The 14,985-nt window shown below is 38.4% G+C and overlaps 1 protein-coding gene across 51 annotated transcripts in view; it reads right to left on the reverse strand.

The window, feature by feature from the left end:
• The window catches only part of TENM3 (teneurin transmembrane protein 3), a 1,292,556-nt gene that overhangs the window by 169,726 nt on the left and 1,107,845 nt on the right, over nucleotides 1–14,985 (reverse strand). For 41 of the 51 annotated variants that reach the window (XM_072927763.1, XM_072927759.1, XM_072927755.1 and 38 more), the window contains one exon: nucleotides 29–238. In XM_072927763.1, the coding sequence (XP_072783864.1) occupies nucleotides 29–238 (210 nt within the window). 51 annotated transcript variants of the gene reach the window in all.

Consider the following 14,985-nt stretch of genomic DNA (forward strand, 5'->3'; position numbering starts at 1 on the left):
AACTATGGACAAAGTGTCCTCTTCTTACCATGACCTGGGACAGATACTGGATTATCACTGGTCTGTACTAGATATGAGCCGGCAGTATAGTCCTCATCTGTATCAGAGTCCTGAACTGGCTGGCTGGCATTATTACTTAATAACCACCTCTGGTTGTCATGGAGATTGGGTGATGGAGGAGGGGAGTGTAAATGTTCAGTAACTGATGGACTAGATGAAGAGGATGGCATGGGAGGACCTATAAAAAAATAAAAAGCATTTAAAATATGGGTCAAGATATCACATGAAAAACAAATAATTTATTTATTGTATCACCAAAAGATGAATATTCTACTTCAAACAACAAAAAAAGATGGACAAAGAAAATATGACAATTGCCTGAAATAAACTGGTTTAAGTGTTTTAGAAACCATAAGCTAATGCCATGACTTGATATTTCAATGAACAGTGTTTATCATACAGGACTGCTTCTTTCAGTGGGACACTCCTGCCTAAAATCTTCTAGTGCAATAAAGTAATACAAATAAGCAGGCACAGAAACAGAGAAACAGGACCAGTTTTCCAAGTTCACATATACAGAGAAACTCACTGCTGTAAATTTCTACCACAGTTCTCTGACAGAACTTTTAGTTTTCAGCAGTGTTTCTCAGACAAATGCCATTTAAAACCTATCAAAATGTTTCACCTGTCAAACTTATGTCCATCTGCACAAGTTGTTTTAAAACATGCATACACAATGACTACATGCCATTCCTGCATCTTGAAAGTATCTTAAAGTCATCATGGAGGAAGAAAGATTTAAATAAAGCCTTAGGATATCATGACAATGCATGTAGTCCTTCAATTAAACAATAATTAGACCAGAATGCAACAGAGATAGAATTATCTAATCCACCCTGTGAATATATAGGTTCTTTATAGTCTTTAGTGAGCACAGATCGTACTCAGAGTAGGATTGCTGGAATACTTTTGAATAAAGTGTTGATGCCTGTAGGTGGGGAATGTGCCAGAATAGGAAGAAGCTTTATTACATAATTTATGTTAAAACCAAAATTAAATTAATCTGCATGGTTATAATTCATAACTATAAATCTAAATTTAAATTAGAGGAAAAGAGCCTTTTTTTCATTATATAATGATTTGGTTTTATGGTACTTAGTAGTATAGTTATGCTGCAGAGGTGCTGTGCTTCTCAATGTTAATAAATCATAGTGGCACCAGTAGCTTGAATTACCTTCCCTCCACCTCCCTTGTACCGTGCTAGAATCATGCTAATTATAATTTTTTTTTTTTATTTCACATTCAGTTTATACACTCTTAAATAGCTCTAAAACATGTTGCTACGACCTTATCAATTGGTTTCCTTGGGAAGAAACCTATGACAGCCTCACCACAAACTATTCACTTAATACTTCCACATGTCATTAACCCCTTTTTGTAGTAAACAGCACAATATATATTATTATAATTTAAGATGCAGGCTTGGTCCTGGAAGGAAAGTGAGCACTTACTATTAGTCAAGTAACTCCTGTGTAAAACCCAAGGTTTACAATCAGGGAAATAAAAAATATGGGGGAACAACATTTTACAGGGCTCAACTTGTGAATTTAGATTAAGGGAATGGGCACATTTTGTAGCTCGAGATAAAATGACAACAGGTTTTCTTGCTACACCTTGATTTTTCCCATTGCTTGCTTCAGTAACCTGACTTTGTGGTTATTTCTTGATGGAATATTTAATGCATTATTTATGATATACTTAAACTGATTTAGGCAGCCATTATATTTCATTTTTTGAATAGTTCTAATAAAAAAAAGTAGGGGGCTTTGTAATTTTTTTTTAATCTTGGAATAAAGCTCCTTTATTTGCTTTGGACCTCTCTTAGAGGAGAGCTGAAGTAATATGTTCCAGATGTATTGTACTGTCTGAAGCAAGTCAACATTTCAGTAGTATCTTTGGACTTTACAATATATAACACTTCTCAATATGCTTCCTTTCTCCTTCTCAACTTACACTCATTACCTTTCAGGCATAACAGAGCCCTGATTGCACAAATCATAATACAAAACACGTTGCCTGAAAATGTGTCATGTCCAAGGTTCCTTAATTGTTTTGTAAACTCCCTCATTTATTCAAAACTATTAATTGTCTCAGTGCATGGCTAGCTGACACTGCACTGCACTGCTGAGTAGCCATCCAGAACATGCACCACTTGGGTGCCCTGGTTTACTGAATTTCTCAGCTCAGAAAACACCATGTGTCAGGTGTGGGCTGGAAGTGCAAGGGTATCAGCAAAACTCCCACCACTACACTCAGCAGGGACAGATCTCTGCTACTGCAAAAATCAGTTGATTAGGGCTGTAAGACCATCAGGAAATTATCCAACTTTTTATAAATAACCCGAATTCTAGCAGGCAGGTCTTACAATTGCAGAATCATTTAGGCTGGAAAAGAATTTTAAGATCATTGAGTTCAACCTTTAACTCAGCATTGCCAAGCCCACCACTAAACCATGTCCCTAAATGCCACCTGTACATGTCTGTAAAACACCTCCAGGAAGAGAGACTCAACCACTTTTCTGGGCAGCTTGTTCCAAGCTGTGATCACCCTTTAAGTGAAGAAATTTTTCCTAATATTCAAGATAAACTTTCCTGACACACTGCTAGCTCATGTTCAGCTGGCAGTTGACCAGCATCTTCAGGTCCTTTTCTGCCAGACAGCTTTCTAGCCACTCTTGTCTGAGCCTGTAGCATTGCATGGAGTTGTGACCCAAGTGCAGGACCCAGAACCTGGCCTTGTTGAACCTACTACAATTGGTCTCACTCCAATGATCCAGACTGTCCAGACCCCTCTGTGGAACCTTCTACGCCCTAGCATACCTATATTCCTGCCCAACTTGGTGTCACCTGTGAGCTGGATAGGGCACACTTGATCTCCTTCAGGTCACTGATAAAATATGTAAAGAGGACTAGCCCCAGTACAGAGCCCTGAGGAACTCTAGTGACTAGCCACCAGCTGGGTGCAATTCCATTCACCACCACCTCTCTGGGCCTACTCATCCAGTCAGCTTTTAACCCAGCAAAGAGGACACCCAGCTATACCATGGGAAGCCAGGTTCTCCAGGAGAATGTTGTGGGAGAAAGTGTCAAGAACTTTACTTAAGTCTTGGTAGACAACATCCACAGCCTCTCCCTCATCCACTGAGTGGGTCAGTTTGTTGCAGGAGACCAGGTTGGTCAGGCAGAACCTGCCTTTTGTAAACCCCTGCTGGCTGGGCCTGATCCCCTGCTTGTCCTGTACGTGTTGCATGATGGCTCTTGAGATTATCTGCTCGGCAGAAACCACCTTGCCTGGCACTGAGGTAAGGCTGACAGGTCTGGAGTTCCCTGGAACCTCCTTCTGGCCCTTCCAGTAGATAGGTGTCACATTATCCAACTTCAGTCGCCTGGGACATCCACACTTGTCCAGGGCTGCTGGTAAATGACTGGAGGTGGCTTGCTGAACTCTTCTGCCAGCTCACTCACACTCCCGGCTTGAGCCCAATAGACTTGTGGGTGTCTAAGTTGCATAGCAGGTCACTGACTATTGCTTCTTTTACAGGGGCTTCATTCTGCTCCCCATTCCTGTCTCCCAGCTCAAGGGGCTGGGGACCTTGAGGCCAGCTGGTCTTGCTATTAAAGACTGAGGCAAAGAAGGCATTAAGTTACCTCAGACTCTTTCTCATCCTTCATCACTGTATTTTCCTCCTTCACCCAATAAAGGATGGCTATTCTCCTTAGCCCTTCTTTTGTTGCTTTCTGGTCACAAAGTTACATGGTCTGCAGAGAAAGGGGAGCCAGCTGTAATATGTGAGCCAATTTTTCACAAGAACCCAAGGCCAACCAGCTGGGACACCTATTTCTGTACAATTTCATCCAAAACTGGCAGATTTTTGCAGTGAGCTCCTCTTTGATTCCAAGTGAAAAGAGAGATAGCTATCTATACTGCCATTTATAGAATAAGCTACACATTAAGAAAAAAAAATACTTAACACACTTTCTAGAGGAATTGTAAATGATGTGCATATTCCTTTCCAATTCTTTTTTTACATGGAATGAAAGGCATGTAAAAATATTTGGCAATATCCCCTCTTGAAGCCGTAACAAACTCATTTATAAATCATAAAAATCATTAACTATGAAAAAAGCCAATTAGATTGATAATAACACTTTTCCCACACAGCTTACAAGTATACTACACTAAGAATATTTCATTCTAAGAAAACCTAGAAAAATACAACTTCTGATTTTCTCTCCATTCTGCATCTTTTGGTGCCCACATAGCAAAACATTTGGTTGTTCTACTTTGACTTTCTTGCCCGTATTTAAAAAAAGCAAAAGTTCTTGTTTTTAATATGTGAACTTGATTCAACAGTAAGATATTTTTCACAGGCAAACATGCTGGACTTAAGAGTACTTAAATCTCATGTTTTAGGTCAGTTAGGAGGAAAAAAAACACTTTATTTTGTTAGCATTTTCATAATTGAAAACATATGACTTTAAATGATCTTTATGTACTTCAAAAAAATTATCTTACGTGAAAATCCAAAATATAGCCAAACTCCAGCAAGAACAGATTCAATATAGCAATATGTGAAGAGATGAATACATTTGCTAAGGATATGAGTCCCCAAAGAAAGTAAAACACAAAGAAAATAGGCTGTAAGAAGAACATTAAAAAATAGATACACCTGAGCTAATAATGGATACATTAAATACATATATACAAGGTAATTATGTTTAAAAAAAAAGGACAGTGTTCTCTGCCACAATCAGCACTGATCTAAAACATGGCACAAATTAAAAATTGGGAGCAGAACTGATGCCACATATCCAAAAGCTCAAAGGGACAAGTATGGTAAGTGTAACCCATAAAAAGATAGCAAATAAACAAAGGGAAGTCTGCAACAATTGACTAGTAGTAATGTACAGGAATTTCTGTATTAAGTATATTAAGGCTTAACTAAGTCTAAAGCTGAGCCTCTGTCAATTGGTGCTGCCCAACACCACAGGTATCACAGCAGGGAAAGAGAGTGGGGCTGCTGCAGAGTTTGGGAAGGACTGGGGGCAGAGCAGTGCAGAGCTGTGCCTTCAATGCCAGAGCCTCAGGCACTTCCACCTGGCCACAACCCCAATTTACAGTTATGTACAAGCTGCCTTCCCTTAGGAAAAAAAAAAAAAAAAAAAAAAAAAAATATATATATATATATATATAAGGTATTTGCAGCATTTAAGCTTATTTACATGGTATTACAAAGAATGAACCCAATAACTGCTCATCTCTCATCCTCAATAGGTCACCAGTTGCTACAGAAACACTCTGCTTCAACAACACCAATGAGTGCTTGGATGAACTCCATCTCCACTAAATGTATTTCAGAGAAAGTAGTGCTAGACACTTTTAGGAAATGGCATTTAGGAGAAAAGTAAGATGGGAGAGAAGCAATAGTAATGACCTGCTGTTGCAGGGTGGGCAGGCTGAAATAGATGACCATGTGCACTTAAGAAATCTTCCCACCAGATTCAAACTGTTAAAGCAGAGAGATTTTGCAGGCAATGACACTAAGAATAAAGAAAAAAAAAAAACTTGTTTATTTTCTATTCTTATTATAAATCAATTTTTTCTGACTGTAATTCATGAAGCAACGAAAACTTTCCTGAGATGAAACATGATCTTAAAAATGTGAAGTTTTCATTGCTTCATTAATTTCTCTAATGCTGAATGTATATCTAGATTGTCCCTAAAAACCTGGCATTATCGACTTACTTCCATAAGATGCATTGCAAGTTACATACTTTGAAAAAGTAATTTCACTATAAAATTTTGAAGGGCCATTATTTTACTCTCAAATCTTGTTGCATAAATCCTATGTACAAAACTTACGTACAATTTCTGATGGCTACTTAAAGCAATACAACAGTACACAGCTCTGTTCAGGCTGTTTAGCTATGGCAGAACAGTGCATTTTCCCATTCACAGTGTTGGCAGTCCTTGCAACTGAGACTGAAGAAAAAAAAATTCCTCTATCTACATCTCAAGCACACAGAAGGAGAGTCTTATTTTGAAGTGGTAAAGAGATTCTTACTGACTTCAATGTCAGTAAGAAAATAGTATTAAATTACAATTTGCAAAGTAGATATCTCACTACTGAAATTAATGGGATTTTGGCTGGTGAGTTAATAGAAATTAAGATTTCATGTTATATTGAATGGCACTACTATGTCATAGAAACCCAAACCCAGACCCCATACTGTGGAAAAACATGTTATACATATAATGGATTACTAAGAATAGCTATATATCTCTATTTTGTACTTTGCTGCTCACAACAGGATACGGCAGGTTGCTGTTTGGCCTTATTTTTGGTTGTTTTTGTTTTGTTTTGTTTTAATAGTTTAAGGATCTTGTAAAACTTGGATGAGACAGGCAGTGGTTTTTGAAGGTCAGAAATAACATGTCTTCTGGCTAAATTAATTAGAAACCAAAACACTTTCAAACATGAAGGACACTTACAAGCCTTCTGAATCAAGCTGAGATGACTCTTTGCAATCTGTTCTAAGACTTCCCAGTGTGCTGAAAGCTGTACAGACTCTTGTTAAAAAGGGCACCTATACCCTCCTAACAAGTTTACTGATTGTATCCCAAAATTTCAATTTCTAGTGTATCACATGTAGATTTACCCAGAAAAGCCCCTAAAAACTCCCAAGCCCCTGCACCTGGTATGTACAACCTTTAATTGACCGCATTTCGGACCTTTTCATCTCTGCATATAAAACAGTAAGTTAGTAACAAGTGAGTTTTAATTTTAAACTAGTTTTTTCATTATGGATTTCCTGTATGCTCTCCAACCTGTATGACTTGGCATTGGCATTTATCTCTCTGCTGGATCCTGCAGCCTTCTGCAGCCAACCTGCAGTGACAGTTATCTCTTAATTAATACTCTACACGCAAATGGAACTACCAAAAAGTGCTGTTGTATAGCACACAAAGAACAATTATTTAAAAACAACAGTTCTCTTTATCTATTTATTACAGTTGACCACTGTAGTAGCTGCTGTGAAGACCTCCCCAAGGAAATACATGCATAGACAGTCTTCCAAATATATACACACATATAAATAAGACTGTATGAATCCATCTACAGTGAAAAACACTGCAGTGAGAAGAAATTACATGCCAAGAACTCTCTTAAAAATAAATGCTTTCAAATGCATAGAACTGATGCCTGTGATCTATTGTGGATTTTCCATTGTGTTTTGCTTTATTTGTAAGCATAATGGATAATAATCCTTTTACACATGAACTGGGAGTTGTACTTTTGAAGTTTCAAATCCTTCTGAGTGCTGATGAACTGTGCCTTGATGCAGACTTTAAACATAAATTGCATTTATTTTTCCTATATTTCGTCAAAAAGTTAGCACTTCTAAACAAAACAGATGTATTGACATGTATTCTAACTCACAAAGTTGCAACTACTTCTATAGACTGTGAAAGCTAAAACTGTACATGACCATAATCAAAGGACATTGATTTGAAACATAAAATTAATCCATTAGAAAGCAAGACAAATTATGGCCTGAAATAATGTAATTTGGTTTTTTCCTCTCTTGGAAATATAGTATAATAACCAGACTCAGTAATATAAAACGGGCAATTATCTTCTAAAAAAGAGAAAGATTTCTTAAGAAAAATGGTTATGCCTTAGACCTGACACACATTTCTGAAGCAAACACTTGATATTTTGAAGCATTTTGGTTGTTTCAAAAAGTTAACAGCTGCTGCTCAGCAGATTGTTAAATGAAAAGGAGTGCCCTGCTCTTATAGGGGTCAGACTGCATGACCACAACAGCTCTGTCTTCAGTCCTGAGTTCAGGCAGTGCTTATTTTTGCTTTAAATGGGAGTTTTGTCTGTAAAGAAATTGCAGAATCTGAGCCTTAACTGACAGAGTATCCTAGCCAAAATGCACAGCTCTTTCTTACTACAGAAAAAAAAAAATTTACTATTATTATTTTCAAAAGGACTTGCCTTATAAATTCAGAGCCAGGTGTAGAGCAAACATGTACTCACCTAGGCACAAAGTCCATAAGCTGAACCAAAACCTCAAGCTGAACCAAAACCTCAAGCATCTCTAGCATCCAGGGCTTATTTTTTAGGAGCTACTTTGCTCAGCTCAACTGAATCTTCCAGTTTATTTCCCCCAATATTAATTAAAAGTGTGCATGAAAAATACTGGAAGGGAACAGAGAGCTATTCCAAGAAGAGTGAAAATCTTCATTCTACTCAGAAAATAATTTTAAGTGATAGGTCTCTGTATTTTTAGAAAAACATTAATCTTTTTTCAGGGGCTGGGGGCACAGTTTTGGACAGAAACAAGCTAAAATCAATGCCAGATTGCAAAATATTCCGATTAACTCCTATCTTCACTTGAGATGTAGAAGTTCTCACATGAAAATATCACTTCTTCATTCAGAGCATCTGCTGGGATTCAGACTCCTCTGCCGTGTGATGGGAGTCTCATACAGCACAGCCAGGACAAGGAGACACCAGGTCAGCCACCAACCCAGCTGTACAAGTGGCACACTTGCAGTTTTGGCCCAGCCAAGTACCACTTGCAACCGACTTGCAGGCCCTGGCAGCCAGCACACAGTAGCTGGAGCATCAGAGCCAGAAGGTCTCCAAGGGCTGGTAGCACTTGGACTGTGCATGCAGGGAAGCTCCTGGGTCCCCATCTGGCTCCTGTGTAACTTGGCCACAGACCTGGCCCTTTCCTACCACAGCAGTTGGTGCCTGCTCAAGCACAGCCAAGAGGCAGAGATGCATGGTTGCTCCACATGCAGGCATACATGCACAGCTCTGCACTTGAGCAATGCAAGGCACCCGTGCATGGCCAATCACTTCTGCTTCAGTCAGAGCCCAACATAGCTGTGCACATCTGCCTGGGCCTACTGCTTCACTGACCACTACACGGGGGCAGGGAAAGGGCAGCAGAGATCTCTCGGGTAGGGGGAATGTGCAGCTTGTACCCTCTGTACCCACTACTCATCAATTCACATGCAAACCAAACTAAGCATTACACAGTGTTGTGAGGAAAAAAAAAGCCCTTCCTTAAAGCCTGCCAGGATTTCATGTTCAAAAAACCCATACTATAAACACACCACAGACACAAGCTAAAAAAAGGGAAAAAACCCACCAGAGTTTTTTCTTTTTCCAGCATTTCCAGAAATGGAATCAAGCATCAAAAATGGAGCAGCTGGCAGATACTATAATCAATGTAGGAAGGATAGCCACTCTGAGTCTGTCTTACATTCATTCAGGAATGATGCTAAAGTGTTTACCAGTTTCCACTCTCAATCCTGACCTTTGTAAAAAACTGTAATTTTTCTGGATGCTGATACTCTTTCAGATGGCAATTCATAAAGACTAATCACCTATAAAAATAACCTTTGAAGAAATGCTTCTTTGTTCTTCCTATCTATGACTTTTTATTATTAGAGGTGAAATGGATTGAGCCATGTCACATCTGGTTTATCATTCTTCCAACATAACTCAGTGGTAGTCGATGCACTTTGTATTTTCACAGTTGCTTTGGGCTAAATCAGGGGGAGAAGAAAATGTCTTTTTTGAACAGGACAGGAAATGCATATTGAAGAACACCAGACAACATAAAGGTTTTTTTGGAAGGGAGTGGGAGAGAGGATTCTTAATGAGGAAATAAACCTTCTGAGAATGATTCAAAAATCATTCAGTTTATAGAATCAGGTAATTTCCTACCCTCATGCCTCCCACCCCTGTAAAAAGCAGTTTAAAGAGGAGTGAAATCAAATACTAATTAACTAAATCTGGTTTTCTTAATTCTTCTGGGTCCTATATGAGAAAAGCAGTCTAAGCAATGACAGGGACACCAGTTTTGCCTACTTTTGTTACCAGCGTGGCCATTGCCTTGCAATCTGCCATAAAGGGAACAACATATTCGAAAAAAGCATCCGGAGAACCTCTTAATGACATCAAATTGCTTATGCTTGCAGAGCACAGAATATGACTTGTTTTCTCAGAAGGAAACATAGCAATTTAAAGAGATTTTGATAGATGTGAACAAAGAGCAACAAACTGCTGAAAAATAGTTCTATCAACCTTACAAAAACAATCCTATTTTTTAGTATTCACAAGAATCACAGAATATTCTGATTTGGAAAGAACCCACAAGGATCACAATCACCAAGCCCATCTCAAGTAAATGGGGATCAAAGCCATGACCTTATGCTCTAACCAATTAGTTCTTTTAGTAGTTATTTATATCCCTGTGAGCTACATTTTTTTGACTGTGGCTATTTCAAAAGACCGGAGCCATGGCATTGCAAAAGAACAGGAGTAGAAGGAAGGATACAATGACTGTTGCCACCTTTACCAGCTTCTGATTGCAAGCTGCCCCAGACAGTGGCACACGCTCCCCCATGAGCTCAGGGCTCTGCAGAGACCAGGACAATGTCGAGCAGCCATCAGAATGAGCAGCAATAGTGCCAGAGCCTTCCATGTGCACTAAACCACCATGCTGCTGCTCCCTGCCTTCTCCCAATAAACTGAGGTAAACCAATAAAATTTCCCATAACACTAAAGAATCACGCCATGCCTACAAAAGCACACATTTAGCAATGAGAAAGGAGAAAGCAGCCCTGCCAATGCAACATCAAACTTACCTAACCAGCAGTGAACTCTGGAAGGGTCTGAAGGTAACACCACTGAAATAGGTATTTTTGTTACTTCTTGTTGCTTCATTATCAAAAGCCCTTCCCTTCCTACAGCACTTTCAAGCTCTATTTCTTGTTAGAGCTTTTTTTCTGCTACACTAAATGTAACTCCTTAACAAAGGAATTTTGGGGAGGGGAGGAATTAGAGAATTACCAGAAAATTATTGACTGTTGTCTCACACAGTACCACTCTTACAAGCAACAGGACATTTACTGGACATTGATGTCTCATTACATCTAGTATGTAATTTATTTCTCTGCTGGAAGAGAACTTATCAGTTTTGCCCATGTGGAGAAAATGTTTCTACTTTAGAAACAAATAGACTACCACAGGCAAGAAGCTGGAAAGCTTAAATGAAAACCCACTGCATGATCACTGGAGTCAGCTCACTACCAAAGCTGCTAAGGCAGCAGGGTTGAAATGGGCCAGAGGTGGCATTTTGGGGCCAGATTTTTGACAAAGCCTCATTGAGGAGTTATTCAGAAAACTGAGAACAATAAAACCTATAAGGTACTGAGAACTGAGAGAAAGCTGGACTCTCTATTTAGGTGTCTCTGGAAATTCAGCATTAAACAAAAACCTTATTTTTGACTGAAGATATAAGCAATAACGTATCAGCTGATCAGAAAATTTTATGAAGCACTACACAGTTTCACACCTTTAGTCACTCTTCCACTATAAGAAATTATTGGTATCTAAAACAGAATATATTTTGACTAGTATAGAAACCTTATATTTGATAGCTTTTAATTTTTAAACATTTTATCTGCATTTACACTCAGCAGGACTGGATAAATGCACTAGCAATATGTAAAATTTAAAACCATAAATTTCAAATAGGGTCAGTTATCCATTCAAGTTCAAAAGAATACAGACTTAGCAATTCTTAAACAAATATACAAATCCCTCACATTAGCCTAGGCAGGTCAGAAAATGCTGAATGGAGTTGAAAAAATACCTTTGGCCTCAGACTAAACACAGAAAATTTCAGTCCAAGAGTGCTTTTCATAAAGTTATGAGCTAATGAACAAAAGTCCATTCTAATAAAGTTTCATGAAATATTAGCTATGAAATCCAGCAGTCATGTCATAATCTTTATTTCTTTGCCAACTGGACCATTTCAGAATAGTAAAAACCAAAGTAAAGTAAACCACACCAGTTACTGTAAAGAGGTTTTATCTCAAAGAAAATAGAAAAGGACCAAAATATTGAAGGAAAATTCCAAAATAGAGAAAATACTTGTTTATGCCTGAGTGGAGCCAAGGGTAACAAACTCTCTTTACCAGGTTGCTTCCAGAATCCTTGGGCCTTGGTCCAGGGACAAGGGACATGCCAGCTGGGCCATCCATATCTGCCAGCAGGCAGAGGTTATCCATCTCTTTGAAAAGGGATGAAAGGAAATTGCTGTCTGAGTGCTTTGCAAACTCCAAAACAACTGCTCTTCAGCTAAACAGCAGGATTGCCAGTAGAAGATGTACAAGTCTCTGCTATCCGGAAAAAATACTAATTTTGACATATTCTACTTTCAAGATACCCCCCCAATTACCAGTAAAAGCTGCCAGATAAAAATGAGTTACTACACAGAAAGCATTTAGAACAACTGGTCTGGAAGCCCTGTCCTGTAAAATTAAAATTCCCCATATGTATATGTTACGGCATGTGCTTTCCAAGACTATCTATGCCTTCCCACCAACCTTCATGAATCTCTACTGCCAAAACATCTACCAAAGTATTTACTGATAAGAAAAAGCATGAACAAATTTTTTACTTGACTACATTTTTTCCTCTCTGAAAAAGACACTTTTTAACAGGTTCTTGGCCAAGATTACATTTGTATTCACACAATACCTCTTTTATGAAAAGGTGTAATGCAACCAGTTATGAGAGCAGCTCCTGAAAAACCCAGCTAATGGCTTGACTTGGTCTGCATTCATATCAACACAAAATAACTAATTTTATAAAATGCTTGATAAAGCAGCACCATGCAAGGAAGAGATTATGTAGGAACACTTAAAAGATGCTCATTCTGAAAGGATCAGACCTTATAAAATGCAATTTATAAGCATGAAGAAAAAAAGAAACACAGAACTGAAATCAGGTTTACCCACATTTCATTAATTTTGTTCTTTGGCATGCTAATGTCTAACACACATGCAGTTTTCTGCTGCAGTTGCTGTTACTACATATAACTTAAATTAGCCTCCTACACTTGAAATATCATGACTTCTACATGAAGAAATAAAGGAATAGTTTTAGCTCTCTTGCTCAGTTATCTGAGATGCCTTTTTTTTGGTAATTTGTTTGTATTTGTTATTTATTTTTGAGATATAGTAGTGGTACAAATATTCATTCTCTACATGTTTTCTGACACAGTTACCATTCATTATGTATTTCTGAAGCAGTTACAGCCTGCAAAGTGAATTCTTGGTCAGAATCTTTACATGCACAAGCAGAAAACAAATCACAGGATACTTCAAAGTCAGATTCTGTGACTAGAGGAGGCTGTTAATCAATGCAGTTTAATACAAAGCCCTCTGCCTCACTGATGTTAAGATATGCGTGCTGAGGTGAGCAGGCAGTGATATTAAGAACCATACACAAATTTCTTCTGAATAAAAATGATGCATCAGCCCATAAAATTTATCAACCTATACAAATTCTCAGGAATCCAACTTTCACTGCAAGGGTCTTTTTGGATCTATCTACATCAGAAGATGTGGTATGAACGATAGCATAGTAAGTTTTACTATGTTTCAGGCATAAGTGACTCGTACATCATTCCATTTGAAAGAAAAAATCCTAACATGCAGTACGGTATGTTACTACAGCTTCCCCATTGGAATAACAACATATCAATTTGTAAGGAAAATACATTTATGAAAATGCCTGATTAGCAGAAAACAATTAATCATAAACAATAATACCCAACTGTTTTTTTGATGGTTTTATGGTCACAGTCTCTTTTCATTCTACTGGATTAAATGCATTCAGCTCTTCCCCTCCCATCCCCAGCTCAAAAGAGTCTTCATTGATGTTATCCATAAAAACCAAACAAAAAAACAGCCTTTGAAGGAGGGGCTGTCATGTGAATTGAATGTAAAGTTACTGGACAGAGTGCATCAAATTATCTTCTTACTTCAGGCATCTCCTACCAGGATCCCAGTTTGAGGGCAGAAATGCATGTTCTCCTGTTTGCTTTGCAAAATACTGTATTTTTATCTTGCATGTCTCCAATCCCCTGCAAAGGTTATGAACTGAATGCTGCAAATTGGGCAGGAAACAAACCTCTAAGAGCCGCACAACATATGTGAAGTCAGGGCAGTGCCACCTGCACCTGTGACCTCCTAGAGACAAGGCTTCCCAGTATCTTGGCCTTCCCTTTTACAGCTAAGGAAATCTCTACCTTCTTCCCTCTTACCTTTCCTTAGTCTTTTCTTTACTTAATGGGAGCTCTTTATTTTCCCTCACATCACAATTAAAAAGTGTCAGACACCTTTTCTGTTACAAACTCATTAATTTATTCCACTAAAATTCCACTAAAAATTATCAAGACAAGAACATGTTGGCATGTTGATTGCAGCACTAGCTAATGATTTATGCCATTTAATCCAAACCACTAGCATACTAAAATAAATGTAGAAATTATTTACAGCACTTTAGGATGTGTACATGGGATAACATAAGGACACAGGTAATACTGGTAATGTCATTGCTTACTTTTCATGAAAGCAAACTCAAGACATGTTTAAAAAACAATGAACAAAGTAGAGACAGTCGAGCAGTTCTTATGGACTGTCCCACAACTACTCACCAATACAAACTGCAGACTCTTCAAGACCAGAAGACACCCAGAACTAACTTTGATCCCACCTGCTGCTGAAGAGGCATCTCAGATGGTAACCCCAACTTTGGGGCCATGTAAGGGTGACAAACCAGGAGAGACAGCAGCTAACCAGAGAAAAGACATTTTAATGTTTTGCTTGATTCAGGCCAGAGGATTAAGTCTGGGTCTCCTACCTTCCAGGTGAGTGCCTCAGCTAATGAGCCTGCAGCTAATAAGAGAGCAACTTGTTATCCCTCTTTTTTTTCATTAAAATCTCTGAAGAACTGTGTTTAGTTCCTCATCAAGATGAATGCCAAGCCCGCTAAATTTTTCATGACACTGAATTCTTGTTCTCCTGCCAGCCCTAGTTATGTGT

Source organism: Taeniopygia guttata, chromosome 4 (assembly GCF_048771995.1).
Source record: "Taeniopygia guttata chromosome 4, bTaeGut7.mat, whole genome shotgun sequence".
Taxonomy (NCBI): domain Eukaryota; kingdom Metazoa; phylum Chordata; class Aves; order Passeriformes; family Estrildidae; genus Taeniopygia; species Taeniopygia guttata.